The sequence below is a fragment of the Indicator indicator genome, chromosome 15 (assembly GCF_027791375.1).
Source record: "Indicator indicator isolate 239-I01 chromosome 15, UM_Iind_1.1, whole genome shotgun sequence".
NCBI classification, from domain to species: Eukaryota; Metazoa; Chordata; class Aves; order Piciformes; family Indicatoridae; genus Indicator; species Indicator indicator.
The window spans coordinates 22537755-22560910 of NC_072024.1; the positions used below are offsets into that span (position 1 = coordinate 22537755).

A 23156-nucleotide genomic window follows, 5' to 3' on the forward strand; every position below is an offset into this window, starting at 1 on the left:
TGCCAGAACCATGCCTGAGCTCACCCCGACCGCGGTGCGGCGTGGGCCTCCGCCTCCCCGAGGTAAACTCCTTCCGAATGCAGCTTTCCTCTGCTGTTTTGGACCTCCTCGTGCTGTGCTCCTGCTTTGGTTCTAGTAAGGGCTTTTGTTTCAGCACTACCTAAATAAGGCTGTTGGTCTTGTTCTGTAGCCTTCCTCCTGCAAGTCAAGATGGCAGAGCAAAAGCAGAACAACTTAAGCGCAGTGAGTGAAGAGGAGGTGGAGGAGCAAGATGAAAATGAGATGACAGGTTTGAACACAATCCCCTCTAAAAGTGCTTTGGAAACTGAAAAGCTCGTGGCACTGGGAGAGAGTGGACATCTGATCTCAGAGGCTAAAAGTGTCAAGTTCCTCCTGTCTGAAAAACATTCCATGGAGCAGGATGGCTTCCATCTCGTGACCTGCACCTTCACAGTCTCACTTGCTGTCCTGGCCAAGCCAGCGGGTAGGTACCTGACACAAGTTGTCCTAAGAGCCCTTCTTTTGTGTGGCAGAGTCTTAAGGAGATGATGTTAGAAAAGGTGGTTTAGATGATTTGAATTTTCCTGGGTCAGTGGCTCAATAAAGTGGCAGTAGCACATGGGAGCCTTTTGTCATTGGGCCACTAGTCCCCTGTCCTGACGAGAGTATTCAAGTCTGTGATCTTAGCTGGTGCTTGGTAATCGGCTGCTGCCTAATAATGAATGTAAGGGTGGTTTAGGTTATACATTCAATTAGGCTAATTATGCTTTGGGGTTGTTTAAAGGTGTGGGAGAGGGTAGCAGTAATTCAACAGATGAGGTATGATTGTCCTGTGATGTAAAGGTGTGTAAAGGGCATGGCAGCAGCAGGTGCCCTCAGCCTTCCCCTGAGCAGCGCAGAGCTCTGCTTTGTGGGAGTTCTCTGGGTAACAGGACATGGATGCCTTGAGAACTGCAGTCACTGGATGTCATGCTACAGGAAGAGGGGATGAAGGAGGGAGTTCTGGGAACTTTACGGACCATTCCAGCAGTTTAACCTGGGTGAGAACTACACATCTGGGCACTGGGATTAGAGTTTCATGTTCAGTCAGTTTTTCTGCTGTCACCATTTGATCACTGTAGAGCACATTAACTCCTGCTGCAATGGTCATCTTTGCTAACATTTAATGCTTCCAAATCATTCTAATATTCTCCCTAGGAGAGAGGCAGGAGACATCCAATCACCCTGACATGCCAGGAAAGAGAACTCAAGCGAGTAATTTGGGAACACGTCCAAAAACACAACGTTGCTATCACATGGAGTACTTCCTCCTACCAGATGACCCTCTGCCTAGAAAACTGGATTTGGTGTTGGTTGGGCTGGTTGCAAAGCTACGTACACACTCTAACTCCAAGGTAAAAGAGACAATAAAACAAAATAATCCAAAATGTCATATGAAAAAGGTGGGAGAATGCTTTAGGACACAAAGTAATGTAGTTGCATATCATTTTAACAGCTGCTTAGACCTTATCTGCTCACACAGATGTAGAGCAAGTATCAAGGATAGAACTCTCTAGCTAGATAGAACTCTCTAGATAGAACTAGCTCTGCTAGTCCAGACCAGCAGTAACTTCTTACCTTTCATAGGAGGAGGCTGATGGATCTTAGAGTTATTTTATTTTCCTCTAGATTATCACTTCACTTGGGATTAGAGCTTTTATCTTTCAGGTATCACAATAATAATGTAATAATTTGAAGGCAATGTTGTGGTTTAACCTCACTTGGCACTTGAGTGCTACACAGCCACTTGCTTTCTGTGCACCCATAGAATCACATGAAAACCCAGCATGGTGGGGGTTGGAAGGGACCTCTGGGGATCATCTATTCCACAGCCCTCCCACCTCCCACTAAAGCAGGATCACCTGCAGCAGCATGCCCAGGATCACAACGTTCAGGTGGGTTTGGAATCTCTCCAGAGAAGGAGACTCCACAACCTCTCTGGGCAGCCTGCTCCAGTGCTAGGGCACCCTCCAAGTGAAGAAGTTTCTCCTTATGTTCAAGTAGAACCTCCTAGGTTCCAGTTTGTGCCCACTGCCTCTTGTCATAGTCCTATCCCTCATAGGGTTGAGAATTGGGGAAGAAAAGGTAAAAGTTGTGGTTAAAGACAGTGAGGGTGGCAGAGCACTGAAACAGGCTGCCCAGAGAGGTTGTGGAGACTTTCAAAACCCATTTGGATGCATTCCTGTGTGGTCTGCCCTAGGTGATCCTGCTTTGGCAGAGGGGTTGGACTAGATCACAGGATCACAGGATGTTAGGGGTTGGAAAGGACCTCTGGAAATCTTCAAGTCCAACCACCCTGCCAGAGCAGGACCGGTTCCTGCTCTAGACAGCACTGTTTCTTTAAATGTACTGAGCTAAATGATCTCTAGAGGTCCTTTCCAACGACTAACATTCTATGATTCTGTGATGCATATTTTATTGTATTAAGACAAAGAGTGTCATGTAAGACCCAGGAGAAGCTGGAGAAGGAAGAAATGTACATGTGAAGAGCAGAGGTGAGTGGTCAGAGCGCAAGTAGAAGTTGTTCAGTACTGCTCAGCTCCTGTAGAAGTTGTTCAGTACTGCTCAGCTCCTGTCAAAATTTTAATTTTTTGTTTTAATAGACTATTAGACCATGGTTTGAAAATGAGAAGATGTGGCTTTCATGGAAGCACAGCATTGATATCCGTGTCACTAATGAATATCTAATAAAACTGAGAGATCACAAAATAATTCTAAGAATCTGGGCTACCGAGGGCAAAGCTTCTTTAAAATCAAGGCAGAGCAAAACAAACATCATTTCTTCACTAGAAGGAGATGCAGAGGCTGTTGGTAAGTCTGATGCAGACACTTTATAAAACATATCTCAATGTTATGACTGCACCCACTGAGAAATGGTTGAGATCATTTGATGTTCCTATGTTGTTCCCACTAAAATAATTCGTACTTGTTGCTGCTTTAATGACTGCTTGAACCAGTTCCTGAAAATTTGGCTAGCAGGAAAATATAATCAGGCCTATAATCTGAACCTTGGAAAGCTAGCAAGTTATCTGGGGCTGTTGGGTAATAATGTTATCAATGTATTGATTTTTCAAAGATAGGGGTTTCTTTTTGGTGTCCTGAGAAGAAGTGACACTTGTGCAGCCACATTGTAATCTTGTGGGTCTTTCTGTTTCATCTTCTCCCCCTTCTTCACAGGGGACTGAGAGACCTGTCCTGTCAAATACAAAGCTTAAGTAGATTACTTAAAGCAAATTATTTAATCCGTGGCACACATTCAGACCATTTGGATTCTTCACTTAATATTCATGAGCAAGGCAGTTAGGCCAGACTGAGACCACAGCTTGGCTTAGGAATACAGAGGATTTGGGCTAAAATAGAACTGCTGTAGGTTTTTGTTAATAAATGTACTACAGCCTCTCAAACTGCACTGTTAAGGCTTATATCACAGAATTATAGAATTGTCAGGGTTGGGAAGGACCTCAAGGCTCATCCAGTTCTAACCCCCCTGCCATGGACAGGGACACCTCACACTAGATCAGGTTGCTCACAGCCACATCCAGCCTGGCCTTGAAAACTTCCAGGGATGAGGCCTCAACCACCTCCCTGGGCAACCTGTTCCAGTGTCTCACCACCCTCATGGTGAAAAACTTCTTCCTAAGGTCTAATCTAAATCTTCCCTCCTCTAGTTTTACTCCATTCCCCCCAGTCCTGTCACTCCCTGACACCCTCAAAAGTCCCTCCCCAGCTTTCTTGTAGCCTCCTTCAGATACTGGAAGGCTACAAGAAGGTCTCCTGGGAGCCTTCTCTTCTCCAGACTGCACAACCCCAACTCTCTCAGTCTATCCTCTGCTCATCCTCATGGCCCTTCTCTGGACACGTTCCAGCACCTCCAGATCTGTCTTGTAATAGGGGCTCCAGAACTGGACACCATTCTTGTCTCTCACAATCCTGTAACTTGAACTTATCCCTATGTTTTGTCTGCACTAGCTTGAAGGTTGAATTTAATTAGAGGAGAGAGACCTCATTAGGGCTCTTACAGACATCTTGGTCCTTAATAAATACTAAAGAACTAAGCATGAGGTGAAACCTAAAGGAAGTGTGGTATGCTTTGCTCTGATGCCACAGAAGCACAGAATCATTTTGGTTGGAAGAGGCCTTTAAGATCATCGTGTGCAACCATTAACCCAGCACTGTTCAAGTCACCACTAAACCATGTCCCTCATGTCCTGATACTACTGTTAATTTTACTGTTAAAATATGCAGAATTTGTTAGTAAAAAACTGTAATGATTCCCTCTCTTGTGTATCAGTGGATAGAAATTTGGTAAGGCTATCAGACTTCAAATGCTCATTAATACAGGATTTGTTTCTTCTGATTGGACTGATACTAATAAATGTTTGCTCAGATATGGTGGGGTTTGTCAGCTTTGTAATTGGTGGAAATCATAGAATGGTTTGGGTTGAAAGGGACCTTAAAGATCATCCAGTTCCAAACCCCTGCCATGGGCAGAGACACCTCCTGTGAGACCAGCTTGCTCAGAGTCCCATCCAACCTAGGCTGGAACACTTCCAGGCTTGAAGCCTCCACAGCTTCTCTGGGCAACCTGTTTCAGTGCCTCACCACCCTCTTGGGGAACAATTTCTTACTAATGTCGAATCTAAATCCAGTTTCTTCCAGTTTGAAGCCATTACCCCTACATGCCTTTGGAAGCAGCATTCCTTTAGCCCCCCCAAATCTCTGACAGCATTTGGTTTTGCTCTTTAAAGTAAGTTGAGCACCTGAGTAGTTGCTGTTGAGGAATGGAGGCTTGTTTGTAGTTCAGTAGTTTCTCCTTTTAGCCACAGGAGAAAAGCAGGACAGAGCTTTGAAAGCTTTCCCTCCTAAAGTTCCATGTTTTCAGAGGAGTCTGCATGGTGAACTCCCCTCAGCTCACTGCCTCTGAGGATGTGTTGTTGTGCAGTACACCCAGAGAACATTTCATGCTAGATTCTTCTGGGGAGTTTGAGGTAAATCTCAGTAACTCTGATGATTTTCATCCCCAGACAAACAGAATTGAAGTCTTAAGAGTGGTTTCTAATAGATACTAGGAAAAGGGGAAGGAGTACCATGGGAAAATCATCACTCAGAATTTGAATGTCCCAACCAGACTAAGCAATGAAGTCTAAACCAGGAATTTATTTGATTTAAATGTTATTTTTTCTCTTGATAGACGAAGTAGGACACACAGTGCTGTTACAAAGAAAGCTATTTGAAGAAAATCAGCCACGACCCAGCCGCACAGAAATCAAAGCACCAAAGGAATCCAAGGCCCAGGAGAAGTCTTCAACCTTTCCTGCTGAAGGTATAACAGTGTGGGAGCTGGAACTGGCTTATGGGTGAAAAGGGAGGGAGAGTGCAGTGGCACCTGGAGTAATGGGCAAGCTGAAACAGGACTGAAGAATCTACTGAGGGAGCAAGGAGTTGAAGGAAAACTGAGAGGAAGGTAGTTAGAACAAGTTTTTAACAGCTTTGAAGTAGGATTGGGATAGAAAAGAGATTTAGCTGGCTCACAGGGATGCTAGAAAAGCATTGGGGTTTTCTGCTGTTTGTGACAGCCTTAACATCTCAAGCCATGAGTAGAACATAAATGCCACCTTTCCTTTGAACTGCTAGTTCACAGGGAAGTTTATTCATGACACCTGTGTGCAGCTCTGTAATCTGGCCTTGCCTTCTCCTGCCTGAGAACCTGCTGCAGTATTGCCACAAGTAACAACAAAACCTGGCCTTGTGTCATGTTCTGGACCATGGCACCGTGTGTGGAGCCACATCCTCTGAAACCCAGCAGGTCCAGGGAGGTTCTCCTCCCCCTCTACTCTGCCCTGCTGAGACCTCATCTTGAGTACTGCCTTCAGTTTTGGGCTCCCCAATTTAGGAACAACAGGGACCTGCTGGAGAGGGTCCAGTGGAGGACTATGAGGATGATCAGGGGACTGGAGCACTGCCTGGGGAGGAGAGGCTGAGAGCCCTGGGGCTGTTTAGTCTGGGGAAGAGAAGACTGAGAGGGGATTTAATAAATGTTTATAAATATCTGAGGGCTGGGGGTCAGGAGGGAGGGGACAGCCTCTGCTCACTTGTTCCCTGTGACAGGACAGGGAGCAATGGATGTAAGCTGCAGCACAGGAGGTTCCACCTCAACACAAGGGGGAAGTTCTTTACTGTAAGGGTCACAAGGCTGCCCAGAGAGGTTGTGGAGTCTCCTTCTCTGGGGACTTTCCAGGCCTGTCTGGATGTGTTCCTGTGTGACCTGAGCTGGATTGTATGGTCCTGCTCTGGCAGGGGGGTTGGACTCGATGACCTCTTTGGCTCTCTTCCAACCCCTGACATGCTGTGATCCTGTGAACCCTGCTGCTAGCTCTCTTTGTCCTTTCTGGGCCCTTGTGCAAGCCCATTGGCCTGGAAGCTGGGATTTCTGGGCATCTGGGACTGCTGGACTGAGTAGAATGCTCTGCTGAAAGCACTTAGTAGCAGATTACAGTGCCTGACTGGAGATCATGGGAGTTGAGAATTCCCAACAGCAACTCCAGTCCAGAGCAAATGAATGGAAATGTAAGACCTGAAGACAAAAAATGAATAAGTAATGCTCATAAATTATGTCCTCAGCTTTCCAGCTGGGCTACCAAGGTTAGTGGAAACATTTTTTAACTCCAATTTTCAATCTCCACAATAGAGAGAATATTTGACATAGAACCACAGAAGCATTTTGTTTGGAAAAGGTCTTTAAGATCATTGTGTCCAGCCATTCTCTAACTCTGCCAAGGCCAGTGCTAAGCTATGTCCCTCAGCACCACATCTCTGCCTCTCTGAAACACCTTCAGGGATGGGGATTCAACCACCTCCCTAGGGAGCCTGCTTCAGTGTTTGAGAGCCCTTTCAGGGAAGAAGTTTCTTCTAATGTCCAACCTAAGCCTCCCCTGGTGCAACTTGAGACCATTGCCTTTTGTCCAACCTCGTTTCAGGGAGGTGCAGAGAGCAATGAGATCTCCCCTCAGCCTCCTCTTCTGCAGACTAAACACCCCCAGGTCCCTCAGGAGCTCCTCACCAGCCCTGTTCTCCAGACCCTTCCCTAGCTCTCTTGCCCTCTGTGGACCCACTCCAGCATCTCTATGTCCTTCATGGAGTGGGGGCACCAAAACTGAACCTCGTGTTTGAGGTGTGGCCTCACCCCTGCCAAGTACAGGGGGACAATCAGCGCCCTGGCCTGCTGACCACACAACTGCTGATAGAGGCCAGGATGCTGTTTGCCTTGGCCACCTGAGCACACTGCTGGCTCACCTTCAGCTGGCTGTGGATCAGCACCCCCAGGGCTTTCTCTACTGGGCTGCTTTCCAGCAAGTGTTAGAGTTGAGAAAGCAAAAGGATTTCATAACAATGAACGTTACAGGACTCTCTAGGAGAACTTCAGTAACTCTTTTGCCACACCAGGATTGCTGCTTGGATACTTTGTCAGAAATGACACCAAGACCTGCATTGGGCAGGAAGAACAAAAGCTAACTTTGAAAAATATCCTTTCATTGAGCAACACAATGGACACAATATGTTGCCTGGGTCAGAGGAGCATTGCAAAACATGTTTCATCATCAGCTGAGCTACCAAAGGGCTCAATTCAAGCAGCACAAACCTTTTAGCTGGAAAATTCCTGAGTTTAGCCTCTTGAGATTTAAAGGTTGTGTTCATAAAATGCTTCTGTGAACCACAGCTGTGCCAATGGAAAGCCATCATTATGAAACTCTCTATTTTGACTGCAGGAGAATGCAAACAAAATGTTTGTTTTTCTTTGTTTGATTTTGCCTGAATTTTAGATTTTTACACAGAATCACAGAATTGTCAGGGTTGGAAGGGACCTCAAGGATCATCCGGTTCCAAATGCCCTGTGACAGGCAGGGACACTTTCCACTAGGTCAGGTTGCCTAGAGCCACATCCAGCCTGGCCTTGAAAACTTCCAGGCATGTTGGACCTGATGATCTCTTGAGGTCCCTTCCAACCTCTGATATACTGTGACTGTGAGGCTTCCACCACCTCCCTGGGCAGCCTGTTCCAGTCTCTCACCACCCTCATGGGGAAGAACTTCTTCCTAAGGTCTAATCTAAATCTCCCCTTCTCTAGCTTGGATCCATTCCCCCCAGTCTTATCACTACCTGACACCCTAAAAAGTCCCTCCCCAGCTTTCTTGTAGCCCCCTTCAGATACTGGAAGACCTCAATAAGGTCTCTTGGGAGCCTTCTCTTCTCCAGACTGAACAACCCCAACTTTTTAAGGCGAAAACAAAGCTAACAGCTGGATGCTTCCACTGTGTTATGGCTGTGGTTTTGTTAGGTCTACAAACAAAAAGGGACTGGCTAAATATTTGGATAGAGTGAGCCAAAGGGAAACCTTGTTACTAGAGTAAGGGCCTGAGGATGCAGCAGATAATAATGTAATTTCCCCCAATACTGGCATCTTCTGCAGGGATGCTCACCTTATGTTGGGGAGCACTGTGTCACCAGCTTTGGGTGCTTCTATATATTCTCCCTCCCTTTTTTTTTCCTCTGGATGAATGACATCCACCATGGAAGCAGTAGATGAATTCCTGGGGTAATGAGGCTGGTAGGACACATCTGTATTTTGGTTGTAGTGCCATCTAGTGATGGGCCCAGAGAGGCTGGATGGACCAAACTGTGAAGCCTGACAAGGTAGAGGCGTGTTCAAGGAGATAAAGGAGAGGAACAACGACTTCCAGTTGAGCTGAAGGGACAAGTGCCAGCATTGCCTACGTGTTAACCCATCCTGTGATAAGGAAGACAGGAATGTCCTGATGATCTCACCTGGAGTACCTGGAGGAGGCTCAGGGGAGACCTCATTGCTGTCTACAACTACCTGAAGGGAGGTTGTAGCCAGGTGGGGGCTGGGCTCTTCTCCCAGGCATGCAGCAACAGAGCAAGAGGACACAGTCTCAAGCTGCACCAGGGGTAAGTTTAGGCTCAATCTTAGGAAGAAGTTCTTCACAGACAGAGAGATTGCCCTTTGGAATGGGGTGCCCAGGGAAGTGATGAAGGTCCCTGGAGGTGTTTTAGGAAAGACTGAATGAGGCCATGGTTTGTTTTATTAGTTAGGGTTGGGTGATCAGTTGGACTTGATGATCAGGTCTCTTCCAACCTGGTTGACTCTGTGTGATTCTGTGTGTGTGATGCTGAGCCCAGGTCTGGAGCCCTCAATATAGGAAGGAAATGGAGCTGATGGAGCAGGTCCAGAGGAGGGCCATGAAAATATCAGGGGATTGGAGCACCTCTGCTACAAGGACAGGCTGAGGGAGCTGGGGGTGTTCAGCCTGGAGAAGAGGAGGCTCTGGGGAGACCTAATAGCAGCCCACCTGAAGGGGGCTGCAAGAAGGATGGGGAGAGACTGTTCATTGCAGTGACAGGAGGAGGGGCAATGGCTTCAAACTAGAGCAGAGCAGATTGAGATAGGATGTGAGGAACAAGTTCTGCACCAGGAGGGTGGTGGAACACTGGAACAGGTTGCCCAGGGAGGTGGTTGAGGCCCCATGCCTGGAGATCTTCAAGGTGAGGCTCAACAGAGCTCTGGGCAACCTGATCTAGTTGGGGATGTCCCTGCTGACTGCAGGGGGTTGGACTGGATGAGTTTTGGAGGTCCCTTCCATCCCAGATCGTGCTCTGATTCTATGATCTCTTTTATGTCTTTCCATTGACTTGGGAAAACCATGTGCACTATTGGGTGCACCAGCCTTGTGCTCTGTAAAACAGGAAAGTTGCTGCACTTCCTCAGTGTCCACTGCATAGCCAGGTTAAAAACATGCATTGCATTGCTCCATCTTTGCTTACACCTAGATAATGACAAATTATGTTCTCTGCTGCATGGAACATGCTCAACTGCTCGAGATGTTGAGGTACTGGAGGGTGTCCAGAGAAGAGCAATGAAGCTGGTGAGGGGTTTGGAGGGTGTCACGAGGAGCAGGGAGCTGGGGTTGTTTAGTCTGGAGAAGCAGAGGCTGAGGGGAGAGCTCATTGCTCTCTACAACTCCCTGAAAGAAGATTGGAGCCAGGTGGGGTCTGTCTCTTCTCTCTAGGATCAGGTGACGGAACAAGTGGAAATGGCCTGAAATTCTGCCAGGGGAGGTTTAGGTTGGATATTAGGAATAATTTCTTTCTTGCAGGGGTTGTCAGGCATTGGAAGAGGCTGCCTGGTGGCAGAGTCACTGTCTCTGGAGGTGTTCAAGAGTAGGTGTTGCTCTTCAGGATGTAGTTCAGTGGTCACTTTAGCTGGGTACAGCTAAACTTGACCTTGAAGGTCTTTTCCAGCCTGAATGATTCTAGGATTCTAAGTGCAAGGTCCCCTTTCTGTTCATACAATGTAGACTTGCTCTAATCCCACTGTAATTAAGACCTACATCTCACTATAATTAAGGCAGGTACAGTGTGAAGCTAAGTGCTAGAGTAATTAACACCTTAATTTGTGACTGCAGAGTGGGTTTTTTCTGTCATTAAATGCCATTTGAGGGCTGGTAGTTGTAGAATGCCATCATTCTAGCTTATGTGAAGCACTGACTGAACATTTAGGCTCTTCTACACACTGTGTAAGAGATCTGAACATAGGTAATGTTACCCTTTTTTGAGTGAGCATTCACTAGAACAGCAATTGGAACAGTTAATGAAAATAAATAAGCAAAATAATATCTTATTTCTTGTGTATTCAGTCTTTCAGCTATGTTCTTGACATCAGCACCTACTTAAGTACAGGCAGGACACTCAACAGTACCAAAATATGGTTAGAAAAATATTCTAACCTCATTTTAATTACTTGTTATTTCCTAATCTTGTTTTCAATTGCTGCATGATAATCACCATGGAACTTATTTTGCTAGGAAATAAAGTGTGACTTCAGAATGTTTTCGTTTCTCCACATGATCTCTCCAAGCCCCTCAAAAAGTATTTTGTGTTGTGTTGTTTAGACTTTTCAAACTCAACCTTGACACTGAAATGATGATCAAATGAATCATGGTGTTGAGTTACAAATGAAAATAAGACTTCTCACCATGTTTTCCTAGATCTATTGGAGAGCAGGTCTTAATGAGGAGAGGCTGAGGGAGCTGGGATTATTTAGCGTGAAGAAGAGGAGACTGAGAGGAGACCACATTGCTCTCTACAGCTACCTGAAAGGAGATTGGAGTGAGGCCAGTGTTGGCCTCCTGTCCCAAGGAATTTATGACAGGACAAGAGCAATTGTGCCAGGGGATGTTTAGGTTCCAGCAGGTCAAGGGAGGCAATTCTCCCCCTCTGGTGAGACCCCACCTGGAGTACTGCATCCAGTTCTGGAGCCTCTGTTACAAGAAGGATCTGGACATGCTGGAAGGTGTCCAGAGAATGGCCACAGAATGATCAGAGGGCTGGAGCTGCTCTGCTCTGAGGAGAGACTGAGAGAGTTGGGGCTGTTCAGTCTGGAGAGGAGAAGGCTCCAAGGAGACCTTCTTGTGACCTTGCAGTATCTGAAGGGGGCTACAAAAAAATTGGGGAGGAACTTTTTAGGGTGTCAGGGAGTGACAGGACTGGGGGGAATGGAACAAAGCTGGAAGTGGGGAGATTCAGGCTGGATGTGAGGAAGAAGTTCTTCCCCATGAGAGTGGTGAGAGCCTGGAATGGGTTGTGCAGGGAGGTGGTTGAGGCCCCATCCCTGGAGGTGTTTAAGGCCAGGCTGGATGAGGCTCTGGGCAGCCTGATGTAGTGTGAGGTGTCCCTGGCCGTGGCAGGGGGGTTGGAACTGGATGATCCTTGTGATCCCTTCCAACCCTGACTGATTCCATGATTCTATGAAATTAGGAAAATATTCTTTCCTGAAAGAGAGGTCAGGGATTGGAACAGGCTGCCCAGGTAGGTGGTGGAGTCCCCATCCCTGGAGGAGTTCAAGAAACCTGTGGCCATGGCACCTGGGGCTGTGGTTTAGTGGTCATGTAAGTGTTGGGTAGAAGTTTGGACTTGATTATCTCAGAGGTGTTTTCCAGCCTTAGTGATTCTGTGATTTGCAGATGTGTTTTATTAGTCTTTGTGCTGTCTAACTAACAAATGTAACCCCTGTTTCAATTCAGGAGCAGAAGCTGATGTGAAGGGAGAAGCAGCTTGGTCACATTCACCCAGGCCAGATTACTTACAGAAAATAAGGTAACACTGTTGCCCTTCCAGTGGGAAATGTTCATGTGTGAAAAACAGAGGTGAAGAGATGAATTTGCATTTAAATGCAAACCCATCTTTGATTTCTGATCAAACTCTTGTTACATCACCTTGCATTAAGTCTTGCTTTGCTGCCTGTTCTGGTTTTATCAGTCCTCAGTTCCCAGTTTGGAGACTAATTGGACTCCTCCTCCTCATGCTTATCATATTACAGCTTGTGGTAACTGAGCTATTGCCTTCTGCATTGGATTTCTGAGTATGAAAATAAATCATAGCATTATTTTGGTTGGAAAATACCTTCAAGATCAAGTCCAACCATTCTCCAACTCTACAAAGTCTGGGGCTAAACCATGGCACTCAGTACCACATCTCTGCCCCTTGGAAGTTCCTCCAGGGATGAGGATTCAACCACCATTCTGGTCAAACTCTTTTAGATTTCATTTGAAAAATCAAAATCTTCTGTTGGTGGAATCATTTGCATGGCAGGGACCAAATTTTTTATTTCCCATATTTTTAAAATGCATCCAGTTCTGGAGCCTCTGTTACAAGAAGGATCTGGAGGTGCTGGAATGTGTCCAGAGAAGGGCCAGGAGGATGAGCAGAGGGCTGGAGCTGCTCTGCTCTGGAGACAGAGACAGTGGGGGCTGTTCAGTCTGGAGAAGAGAAGGCTCCCAGGAGACCTTCTTGTGGCCTTGCAGTATCTGACGTGGGCTACAAGAAAGCTGGGGAGGGACTTTTGAGGGTGTCAGGGAGTGATAGGACTGGGGGGAATGGAACAAAACTACAAGTAGGTAGATTCAGATTGGATGTGAGGAAGAAATTCTTCCCCATGAGGGTGGTGAGAGACTGGAACAGGTTGCCCAGGGAGGTGGTGGAAGCCTCATCCCTGGAGGTTTTTGCATCCAGGCTGGATGTGGCTGTGAGCAACCTGCTGGAGTGTGAGGTGTCCCTGCCCATGGCAGGGGGGTTGGAACTGGCTGAGCCTTGAGCTCCCTTCCAACCCTGACAATTCAATGATTCTATGATCTTCATATCTTTTTCATGTTTTTGGAAGTGAACTATTTGAAAAATGGGGTTTGGATGAAGCAAAGAAGGAAGCAGATAATGTGAAAAGTGGAAGGTCTGAAAGAGGCAAAACAGCCAGCATGGGTGGTAAGTTCTGCATGGAGCTCTGCACTAGATTTGAAAATGGAGAGAGGGAATTCTGTTTAGCTTCTCCTTTTTTTTTTCATTTCCACCCCCCACCTTTTTTTTTTCTTTTTCTTTATTTTTTTTCCCTAACAAATTCAAGGTTAAAAGAAAAAAAGAATTTAGGGATCTGTACTTTAGCTGTGGTTCTGCCATGAGCTTTCTGTGTTTCTTCAGCAGCTAACAAAACTTGCTAAGTAGTACAAAACAAGGATGATGATGGTCCTTTTCTACCACCTCATTGAGTGTTCCAGGGGTGAAGGGATGGATGTTGGCAAGCAATCTGGGTGTGCAAATGATGACTTTTGTGAAAGGGTTAAAGTGTCATGTTGGAGCTAACACAACTATTGCAACTGTGAAATGATCAAGCCTTTTTTTGTCCACGCCACCTTCATTGCTTTCTCCACTAGAGGCCAGGTTTGAATTTGTAGTTTACAGTCCATTTCTATTTCCACTGCTAAAGCATATATAATATATAGAAGGTTGAGACTGAATGATGCCATCTGCTGCATTAAATTTTACTGTCTTGATTAATTGCAAGAAAATGTTTCCTCCTTCCTATTCAGTCCAGTCCTGCCTTCCACCAACAGGTAGAAACCGTTCTGACCTTAAAAGAAACTCTATGGCAAAGAGCTCTGTCACTGCCTCACTGCAGCTGGATGTCATGCCTCTCCTGGCAGGTAATACTCTGTTTCATAGAATGGTTTGGGTTGGAAGGGACCTTAAAGATCATCTGGCTCCAACACCCCTGCCATGGGGATGTCTTCCATTAGACCAGCTTGCCCAAGGCTTCATCCAGCCTGGCCTTGAACACCTGCAGAGAGACAGCATCCACAGGCTCCCTGGGCAACCTGTTCCAGTGTCTTACCATCCTCACTGGACAGAACTGCTTCCTAATCTCCAGTCTAAATCTGCCCTCTTCTAGCTCAAAGCCATTGCCCTTCATCCTGTCACTACAAGCCCTTGTCAAAAGTCCCTCCCCAGCTCTCCTGTAGTCCCCTTCAGGTACTGGAAGGCCACTTCAAGTTTTCTGTGGAGTCTTCTCTTCTCCAGGCTCTCAGCCTGTCCCCATAGAGGAGGTTCTCCAGCCCTCTGATCATCTTCACAGCCTCTTCTGGACCTGCTCCAACAGTTTGGTGCCCTTCTTGTGCTGAGGGCACCAGAACTGGATGCAGTGCTGCAGGTGGGGTCTGAGCAGAGCAGAGCAGAGGGGCAGAATCCCCTCCCTGTGCTGCTGCTCTCCCTGCTCTGGATGCAGCTCAGCACACTGCTGCCTGCTGGGCTGCCAGGGACCATTGCTGGCTCCTGGGGAGTTTGTCATCAACTGACACCCCTCTCCAGACTGCTCTCAAACCACTCCTCTGAATTGCCTGTGCCTGGTGGAAACTGGTTTGAAAGATCCCCAGGGAATGGGGATCACATTCTGGATAAAAGCTGTCTGGTCAAGGCAGAGTCAGGATTTGGGGTAGGCTGACACATGTTCAAAGTTCTGAGTGCTCTGAAGGGCAGGATGTCAAAAATTAATCTGCCTTGTACTCCATCATCATCATCATGTGCTCCTAAGTTCTCATGTCCTGTGTGGTTTAGAATGGGTTGAAAGAGGGCTATGGTCAGAGTAGAGTGGGGTTTTTTTGTAGTTTTCTGAGTGTAACTTCTTGTTTGTGTCTGAGTGACACTTACTATTAATCTGTTGTCCCATTTTGGGGTGTAGTGAGTTCCATTCACACAGACAGGAATATGCCATGCAGCATGGAACTCAGCTGCTGACCCTAGGGATGTGGCAAAGCTGCTTGCAGAGAAGCCAGTTTGTTTAAAGGTGCTTGGTTACCTTTAATGGAGAGTTTTAATTTGGATGAAAATCTCTGAACTGCTTTAAGTCTTGTATTTATGCAAACTTTATTTGCAGCTTTAAAAGGGAATCAGTTTAGAATCATAGAATGGTTTGGGGTGGAAGGGACCTTTAGAGCTGATCTAGTCCAATCCCCCTGCAGGGAAATCTTCAGTTGCATCAGCTTACTCAGAGCCCAAACACCCTGACCTGGAATGATTCCAGGGATGAAGTATCTCCCACCTCTTTGGGCAACCTTGGCCACTGTCTCACCACCCTCAGTTTGAAAAGTTTCCTCCTTCTTTCTAGAATCATAGAATCACAGATTCCTCCTTCTTTCTAGCCTAAATCTCCCTCTTTTTAGTTTAAGCCATCACCTCTTGTCCTATCACAGCAGGCCCTCCTCAAAAGTCTGTCCCTAACTTTCTGATCCCCCCCTTTAAATCCTGAAAGGCCACCAGGAGGACTCCTCAACATCCATGCTTTCAGCACTTCTCCCAAGTGGGGGTTCTGACACTGCTTTGGGGACTATTCCTATTGTAAAAGACAAATAACATTTGAAGCAGCTAAATCTATCATTTTGGTTTGTTTTAATACAAATGAGGAAAAACTTCTTTACTGTAAGAGTGCCAGAGCCCTGGAGCAGGCTGCCCAGAGAAGTTGTGGAGTCTCCTTCTCTAGAGACTTTCAAGACCTGTCTGGATGTGGTCCTGTGTGACCTGCCCTAGGTAATCCTGCTTTACCAGGGGGTTTGATCTCCAGAGGTCCCTTCCAACTCCTACCATTCTGTGAGTCTATCAAAGTTAATTGGAGGTCTTGCAATTAATTGCATCAGCTTTGGGTGTCTTAGTGGGATTGTTTGTATAACAATGTGTAACCTTGTGTGTTTAAAAAGGTGAAAGAGCAGTGGTCACTCGTCTGGCAGAAGACAGTCCTGAGATTCTAGATGCTTACATGACTTTCACTGTGGAAGCACCTCTTATGTCTGAAAGACAAAGGCATGATTTGAATCCACTGGTCATAAGGATCAAGTCAGCTACCCACCTCCCAAACACACCTGTACCCATAGAAGTGCTGCAGGTAACACATACCACCCCTTCCTGAAGGAATTTCCTTCTTACCCTCAAGTAGCTTTGCTTAAAATAGAGGCCTGGTTTTAAAAATGACTTTCCATTTTTGCCCAGAAAGGTTGTGGAGTCTCCTTCTCTGGAGACTTTCAAGACTTGTTTGGATGCATTCCTGGGTAGCCTACCCTGGGTGGTCCTGCTTTGACTGAGGGTTTGGTGGGTGGCAGAGTCACTGTCCCTGGAGGTGTTTAAGGGAAGATTGGATCACAGGATCACAGCTCACAGGAGGTTAGGGGTTGGAAGGGACCTTTGAAGATCATCGAGTCCAACCCCCCCTGCCAGAGCAGGACCATAGAATCCAGCACAGGTCACACAGGAACACATCCAGATGGGTCTTGAAAGTCTCCAGAGAAGGAGACTCCACAACCTCTCTGGGCAGCCTGTTCCAGGGCTCTGGGACCCTCACAGTGCAGAAGTTCCTCCTTATGTTGAGGTGCAACCTCCTGGGCTGGAGTTTCCATCCATTGCTCCTTGTCCTATCACAGGGTGCAACTGAGCAGAGCCTGTCCCCTGCCTCTTGTCCCCCAGCCCTCAGATATTGATAAACATTTATTAAATCCCCTCTCAGTCGTTTCCTCTCCAGACTGGACAGCCCCAGGGCTCTCAGCCTGTCCTCACAGGGCAGTGCTGCAATCCCTTCAGCACCCTGGTAGCTAGCTCTCTGTGGCACTCAGTGCCATGCTCTGGTGGATGTGGTGGTGTTAGGTCATAGGCTGGGCTGGATGATCTCAGAGGTCTCTTCCAGCCTCAATAATTCATCTGGTAAGAGATGATTGCTCTGTGAGGTCAAAATTAAAAAGGTGAAAAAAAAAAAAAGTGAATGTTGCAAATGTCTGTTTTGCATTTTTTTTTTCCTTTAGAGAGTGTGTGCTCCCATCTACTGCAAATACAAATTTCACCACTTCCCACCTCACCAGACTCAGGGACAAGCCCATGGAACTCATGTCTACTTTAATGATGTCAATGTGCTTCTGACAGGCACAATGCAGCCTGGGGAGTTACAGAGGTACCTTGTAGGTCCACCTTTGGAGATTGAAGTTCATGACCGGGATAGGAAGATGGACCAGAGCAGAAAGAAGCCCTCTTTGCTTGAGGAGAGTGAAGCTGATGGAAATGTGGGGGAGGGCAGCTCCCTTGTTTGCAAGCCCACAGTGAGTAGTTCTTGTAGGAAGAAGGAAGTGTGGCATCCACACGGGGTGGCTAACGTCAGTCTAACTGATTTATTGGAGGGTCAAAAGTACTTGAATATCAGGGCTCCCATCCTTAACTGCTCACCTCCAGACACAGCTGCTTTCAGCAAGGACAGGAGCCACAAAAGAGGAGGGTCAGTGAGTGGTTCTCCCTCCCTCCTGATGGCACATTACCTGGAATCAGGCTCGCTTTTGAAAGTAAGAGTGGAAATAGCTGTGCCCTTGAGGATGTCTGCAGAGATGGCTGATGCTCCATATGGTTATATCATCTACATTTTTGACTACAATAAATCATCTTTATCCCATGATTTGGTGGAAGACATTTCTGCAACCAATGCTGAAGCCCTGCAGCCGCACTGCTCTCTTCCGCACTCCATAACGCTGGATTGTGCTGCTTTAAGACTGCAAAGCACACCTGAGAAGGTTTCAGAGATGGATATTGTCACTGGGTTTCACTTGCTGGATGGAGAAACTCATCTCTTTGTCTTGGAGGGATTAAAAGACAAAGCAATCAAGAGAATATGGGACAGACACTTTGAAAGGTAAGAGAGGTTGAGGGTTTTCACCAGTTATTTTCTTAGATCCAGAGAATTTAGTTTAATTTATGCCCCTCTCCCCCCAGCCATCCCTGTCTGTACAAAGATCTGTGGTCATGTGCATTGCTGATGCTTTCTGGGTGGGTTTAGTGGTTGTGGCTGCTTCCCTTGGGGCATAATCTTCTCACCTTTGTCACATCACACTCTAGATCATCCATGTAAAGTTAAAATGAGAAGGATGGCAATATGGACTACTTCTTCTTGTTGTTGTTGAGCTACTGGAATCATAATCTGCCCGTTCGAAATAACAAAACATACTTAATGGGATCTAACCCAAAACTAATTGCCTTGAGGAAGCTGGAATTCAGGATGGTCCTTCCCTTGAATGTAGGGGAAAATGTGACAAATTCAAAGTTGAATGTTTCCCTCAAATTTCCAGCTTAAAAATAATTGGTATGTTTTCCCAGCACTGGAGCATGAAACTGAGGTAAGCTTCCTTCCAAATGTTTACCATCCAGCTTAAAAAAAATAGGCATCTGCCAGGCAGTTATTTCCCAAGGACTTGATATTTGCTTTGTGGTTTTGTCCAACACTTTTTTTCCAGAACACTTTCAATGACAAAGTGACTGTCAGTAGATAAGGGATGCCCTGTGGATGTGATCTCTCTGGACTTCTGCCAGGTGTTTGACACAGTCCCCCACAACATCCTGCTGGCCAAGTTGGAGAGATACAGATTTGATGGGTTCAGTGGATAAGGAATTGGCTGGATGGTCACATCCAGAGGGTGGTGCTCAATGGCTTGAAGCCCAGAGGGAGGGCAGTGACAGTGGTGTCCTTTAGGGGTCTGTGGTGGAACCTGTGCTCTTTGATATTTTTATCAAGGACACAGACAGTGAGACTGAATGCACCATCAGCAAGTGTGCAGATGGCACCAAGCTGAGTGTCACCAGAGGGACTGGATGGCATCCAGAGGGACCTGGACAGGCTGCAGAGGTGGTGCGCAGGTGAACCTCATGAGGTTCCACAAGAGCAAGTGCAGGGTTCTGAGCCTGGGCTGGAACAATCCTCACTGTCAATACAGGCTGGGGGAGGAGGGGATGGAAAGCAGCCCTGGGGAAAAGGACTTGGGGGTGCTGGTGGGGGAGAAGCTGGACAGGAGCAGGCAGTGTGAGCTTGCAGCAAGGAAGGCAAATCACATCCTGGGCTGCATTAAAAGATGTGCTGCCAGCAGATCCAGGGAGGGGATTCTGCCACCCTGCTCTGGTAAAACTTCACCTGGAGTACTGTGTCCAGGTCTGGAGCCCTCAATACAGGAAGGACATGGAGCTGATGGAGAGGTCCAGAGGAGGGACACAAAAATGCTCAGGGGGTTGGAGCAGCTCTGCTCTGAGGACAGGCTGAGGGAGCTGGGGATGTTCAGCTTGCAGAAGAGAAGGCTCTGGGAAGATCTAATCACAGCCTGGCAGTACCTGAAGGGGGCTACAAGAAGGCTGCAGAGAGACTGTTTGCAAAGGCCTGCAGGGACAGGACCAGGGGCAATGGCTTCAAACTAGAGCAGAGCAGATTGAGATTGGATGTGAGGAACAAGTTCTTTACTATGAGGGTGGTGGAGCACTGGAACAGGTTGCCCAGAGAGGTATTTGAGGCCCTGTCCCTGGAGATATTCAAGGTGAGGCTGGAGAGGGCTCTGGGCAACCTGATCTAGTTGAGGATGTCCCTGCTGAGTGCAGAGAGGGTTGGACTGGATGACCTTCAGAGGTCCCTTCCAACCCAAACCATTCTGATTCTATATGAAGAGGTTCCAACTAAAAGACAAAACCAAAGCAGTTTCATTTGAGAGAGTAACTGTAGTGCAGATCTGAGGGCAGCTGAGCTACAGCCTGCTTGTGTCCCCCTTGTCATTGGGGTGCTTTGTTCCAGGGCTCACAGACACCAGGATGGACAACTGGAAGTCCTGTATAACTCAGGCCTGTCTTTCCCTCAGCGCCTCTATGTAGACCTGGAAGCTATCTTTTACCATTTCCTCCTCTGCCAGCCCCTTTCTGATCTGGCCAAGCAGCCCCAGCCCTATGTCACCTATATCAGAGGGAGGATTCCTCCAGAGTCTTTCCAAGCCTTGTCCAGGTAGGACTTGCCCTTACCCAAGATGTTAAGAAAGCAAGTTTCAGCAGAGTGCAAGAAATAATATTCTAGGATAGCTTGTCCCTGGGGAAAGCAGTCTGTGGGCCTCAACCCAGGTTTCAGATGGGATGTGGTAAAACAGAGAGCATGGTTTGCTGGCCATGCCCAGTGTCCCTGAGCCCACCTTTAGTTTGGGCAGGGGTGATAAAGAGAGGTGTATCAGTGCTGTAGCTTGTGATGTTCTTCAGGACTGAATCCAGTCTGTCCAACATCTTCATCAGTGACCTGGATGAAGGCACACAGGGAACCCTCAGCAAGTTTGCTGATGATACAAAGCTGGGAGGAGTGGCTGAAAGCCCTCCAGGATATGCTGCCATTGAGTGAGATCTGGGCAGAGGGGAACCTCATGAAGTTCAAGAAGGGCAAGTGTAGAGTCCTTCACCTGGGGAGAAACAGCCCCCTGCACCAGTACAGGTGAGGGGTGACCTGCTGGGAAGCAGCTCCATGGAGAAGGACCTGGGGCTGCTGGTGGACAAGTTTCCCATGAGCCAGCAATGTGCTCTTGCAGCCAAGAATGGTCTCCTGCACTCCAAGAAAAGTGTGGCCAGCAGGTCGAGAGAGGTTCTCCTCCCCTCTGCTCCTCCCCAGTGAGGCCACATCTGGACCCAGTGGTCCAGTTCTGGGTTCCTCAGTTCAAGAGAGACAGGGAACTACTGGAGAGAGTCCAGTGGAGGCTATGAAGATGCTGAGGGGCCTGAACATCTCTGTGAGCAGTATGTTCCTAGCAGGTTTATTAAACTGCTGAACTTCTTTATCTCTGCTAAATGCCAGCATCCATGAGCTGAGCTGAACTTCACAGACATTTCCAGAAGGTTGTGTGGGTGTTCCACAGCAGTAGCAGCTGTAGTGATTGGATTGCAGTAAAGGGTCTGTAAACTAATCCAGTGGTGATGTCTGCTTGTAGGCTCTCCTCCCTGTGTCAGAGTAAAAGCCTGAGAGGTGTAATTCGTGGAGATTTGCTGCCCTCAGCCAAGATGATCACAGCCTTCAGTCACCAGTATGGAGTTCCTTTAACATGTGACAATGTCAGTGAAGTGTGCATGCAGGAGGAGAAAGGAACAAGAGACAAAAGAGCTTCTGGGAGAAACTATATTCCAGTGAGTAGGTAGTGATACGTGAGAGCCAAGGCTCAGAGTGGTGAAACGTCATCTCCCTAAATAAGACCTCCTCCTTCTTCTGCAACAATGACTCAGGGGCCTTGAAAGCATTGGTAGAGCTAGAGAATGGTTGGGCTGGCTGAGCTTCAAGGGCTTTTCCAACTGAAATGATTCTGTGGTCTGTAGTTCTGTGAGTCTCTGCTCAGCGTTTTGCTCGCAGCATGGATCTGTGTGCCAAGCACGACAGATTGAAAGGCTGCTCAGAAAGAGAGGTAGTCTTGTGGGGTCTGGATTTGTAAGACCCTGAGAAGGCAGTTGGTAGGTCACTACCTGAGACTCTGGCCAACTGATTTGCTGTGACTGCTCCCCAGTAGTTGTGGCCTGGCTTCTGAAGTGGATTCACTTTTCCTTTAGGAGCGGCAGGAGAATGCTGTGCGTGCGAACAAGGAGGCCATGCTGCCACGGGAGAGATGGGGCTGGGACCAGAGACACATTGATTTTGACCTGTACAAGAAGCCACCTGAGTTCTTTGGAGCAACAGCCCCACGGACTGGTAATGGGCCTGCTAAAATTAACTGATCACAAAGCTCTGACATAGGGTCCCAAGGCTTGTGCTGTTCTGCCATCAGGGAAGGGAGTTGGTGTGCAAAGAGCTTTACTGAGGAGATCCACGTACACAAAAACTGCTTGGCAAATGAGTAACATAACATAGAATAACACAGAATTGTCAGGGCTGGAAGGGGCCTCAAGAATCAGCCAGTTCCAACCCCCCTGCCACGGGCAGGGACACCTCACACTGTAGCAGGCTGCCCAGAGCCACGTCCAGCCTGGCCTTGAGAACTTCCAGGGATGAGGCTTCCACCACCTCCCTGGGCAACCTGTTCCAGGGTCTCACCCTCATGGGGAAGAACTTCTTCCTAACATCTAATCTAAATTTCTCCTCCTCTAACTTGGATCCATTTCCCCCCCAGTCTTACCACTACCTGACAACCTCAAATGTCCCTCCCCAGATTTCTTGTAGCCCCCTTCAGATCCTGCAAGGCCACAAGAAGGTCTCCTGGGAGCCTTCTCCTCTCCAGACTGAACAACCTCAACTCTCTCAGTCTGTCTCCAGAGCAGAGCAGCTCCAGCCCTCTGGTCATCCTCGTGGCCCCTCTCTGGACACCTTCCAGCACCCAGATCTTTCTTGTAATATAGGTTCCAGAACCAGGTGTGGTCTCAGCAGAGTGGAGCAGAGGGGGAGAATCCCCTCCCTGGCCCTGCTGGCCACACTTCTCTTGCTGCAGCCCAGGCTCTGCTTGGCTTTCTGGGCAGCAAGTGCTCACTGCTGGCTCATGTTGAGCTTCTCATCCACCAGCACCCCCAAGTCCTTTTCTTCAGGGCTAGTCTCAAACATCTTAGGATGTCAGACCTTGGCCATACTCCAATTTTACTCCTCCATTTACCCAACTTCTTAACCTTAGTTCCTTTGTGGTGAAACTAGGACAGGGAGGGACAGACCCTTCTTGGCTTATCCTTCTGTACAGCTGCCTTTGTTGGCTGCCTGACCTTCCTGCATACAGCCTGATGACAACCAGATTTGGTTACCAAGCTCAGACAGGCTGTGAGCACCACCAGACAACTGGTCCAGAGGGGCCTGAGAGGAGGCAGCCCAATCTGCACACTGCCACAGCAGCCTGAGCAAGGTGGGCACCTCCTGTTCTCCCACAAGCAGTTGTTTCACACAACAAAGTTGTGTTTCATTATGAAACACCATTTTGAAGCTTGCCATGTGTTTCTTCTTTGTTTTG

General features: G+C 47.5%; 1 protein-coding gene across 1 annotated transcript; it reads left to right on the top strand.

Moving 5' to 3' along the window:
• The first annotated feature begins 10 nt into the window (after positions 1–10).
• Positions 11–21945, top strand: CFAP92 (cilia and flagella associated protein 92 (putative)). The gene is made up of 10 exons (XM_054387234.1): positions 11–62; positions 191–484; positions 1198–1394; positions 2643–2850; positions 13998–14087; positions 16131–16315; positions 17223–18094; positions 20009–20212; positions 21174–21366; positions 21781–21945. Exons 1-10 carry the CDS (start codon positions 11–13, stop codon positions 21943–21945), a joined length of 2460 nt encoding a protein of 819 aa, XP_054243209.1.
• The last annotated feature ends 1211 nt before the right edge of the window (positions 21946–23156 follow it).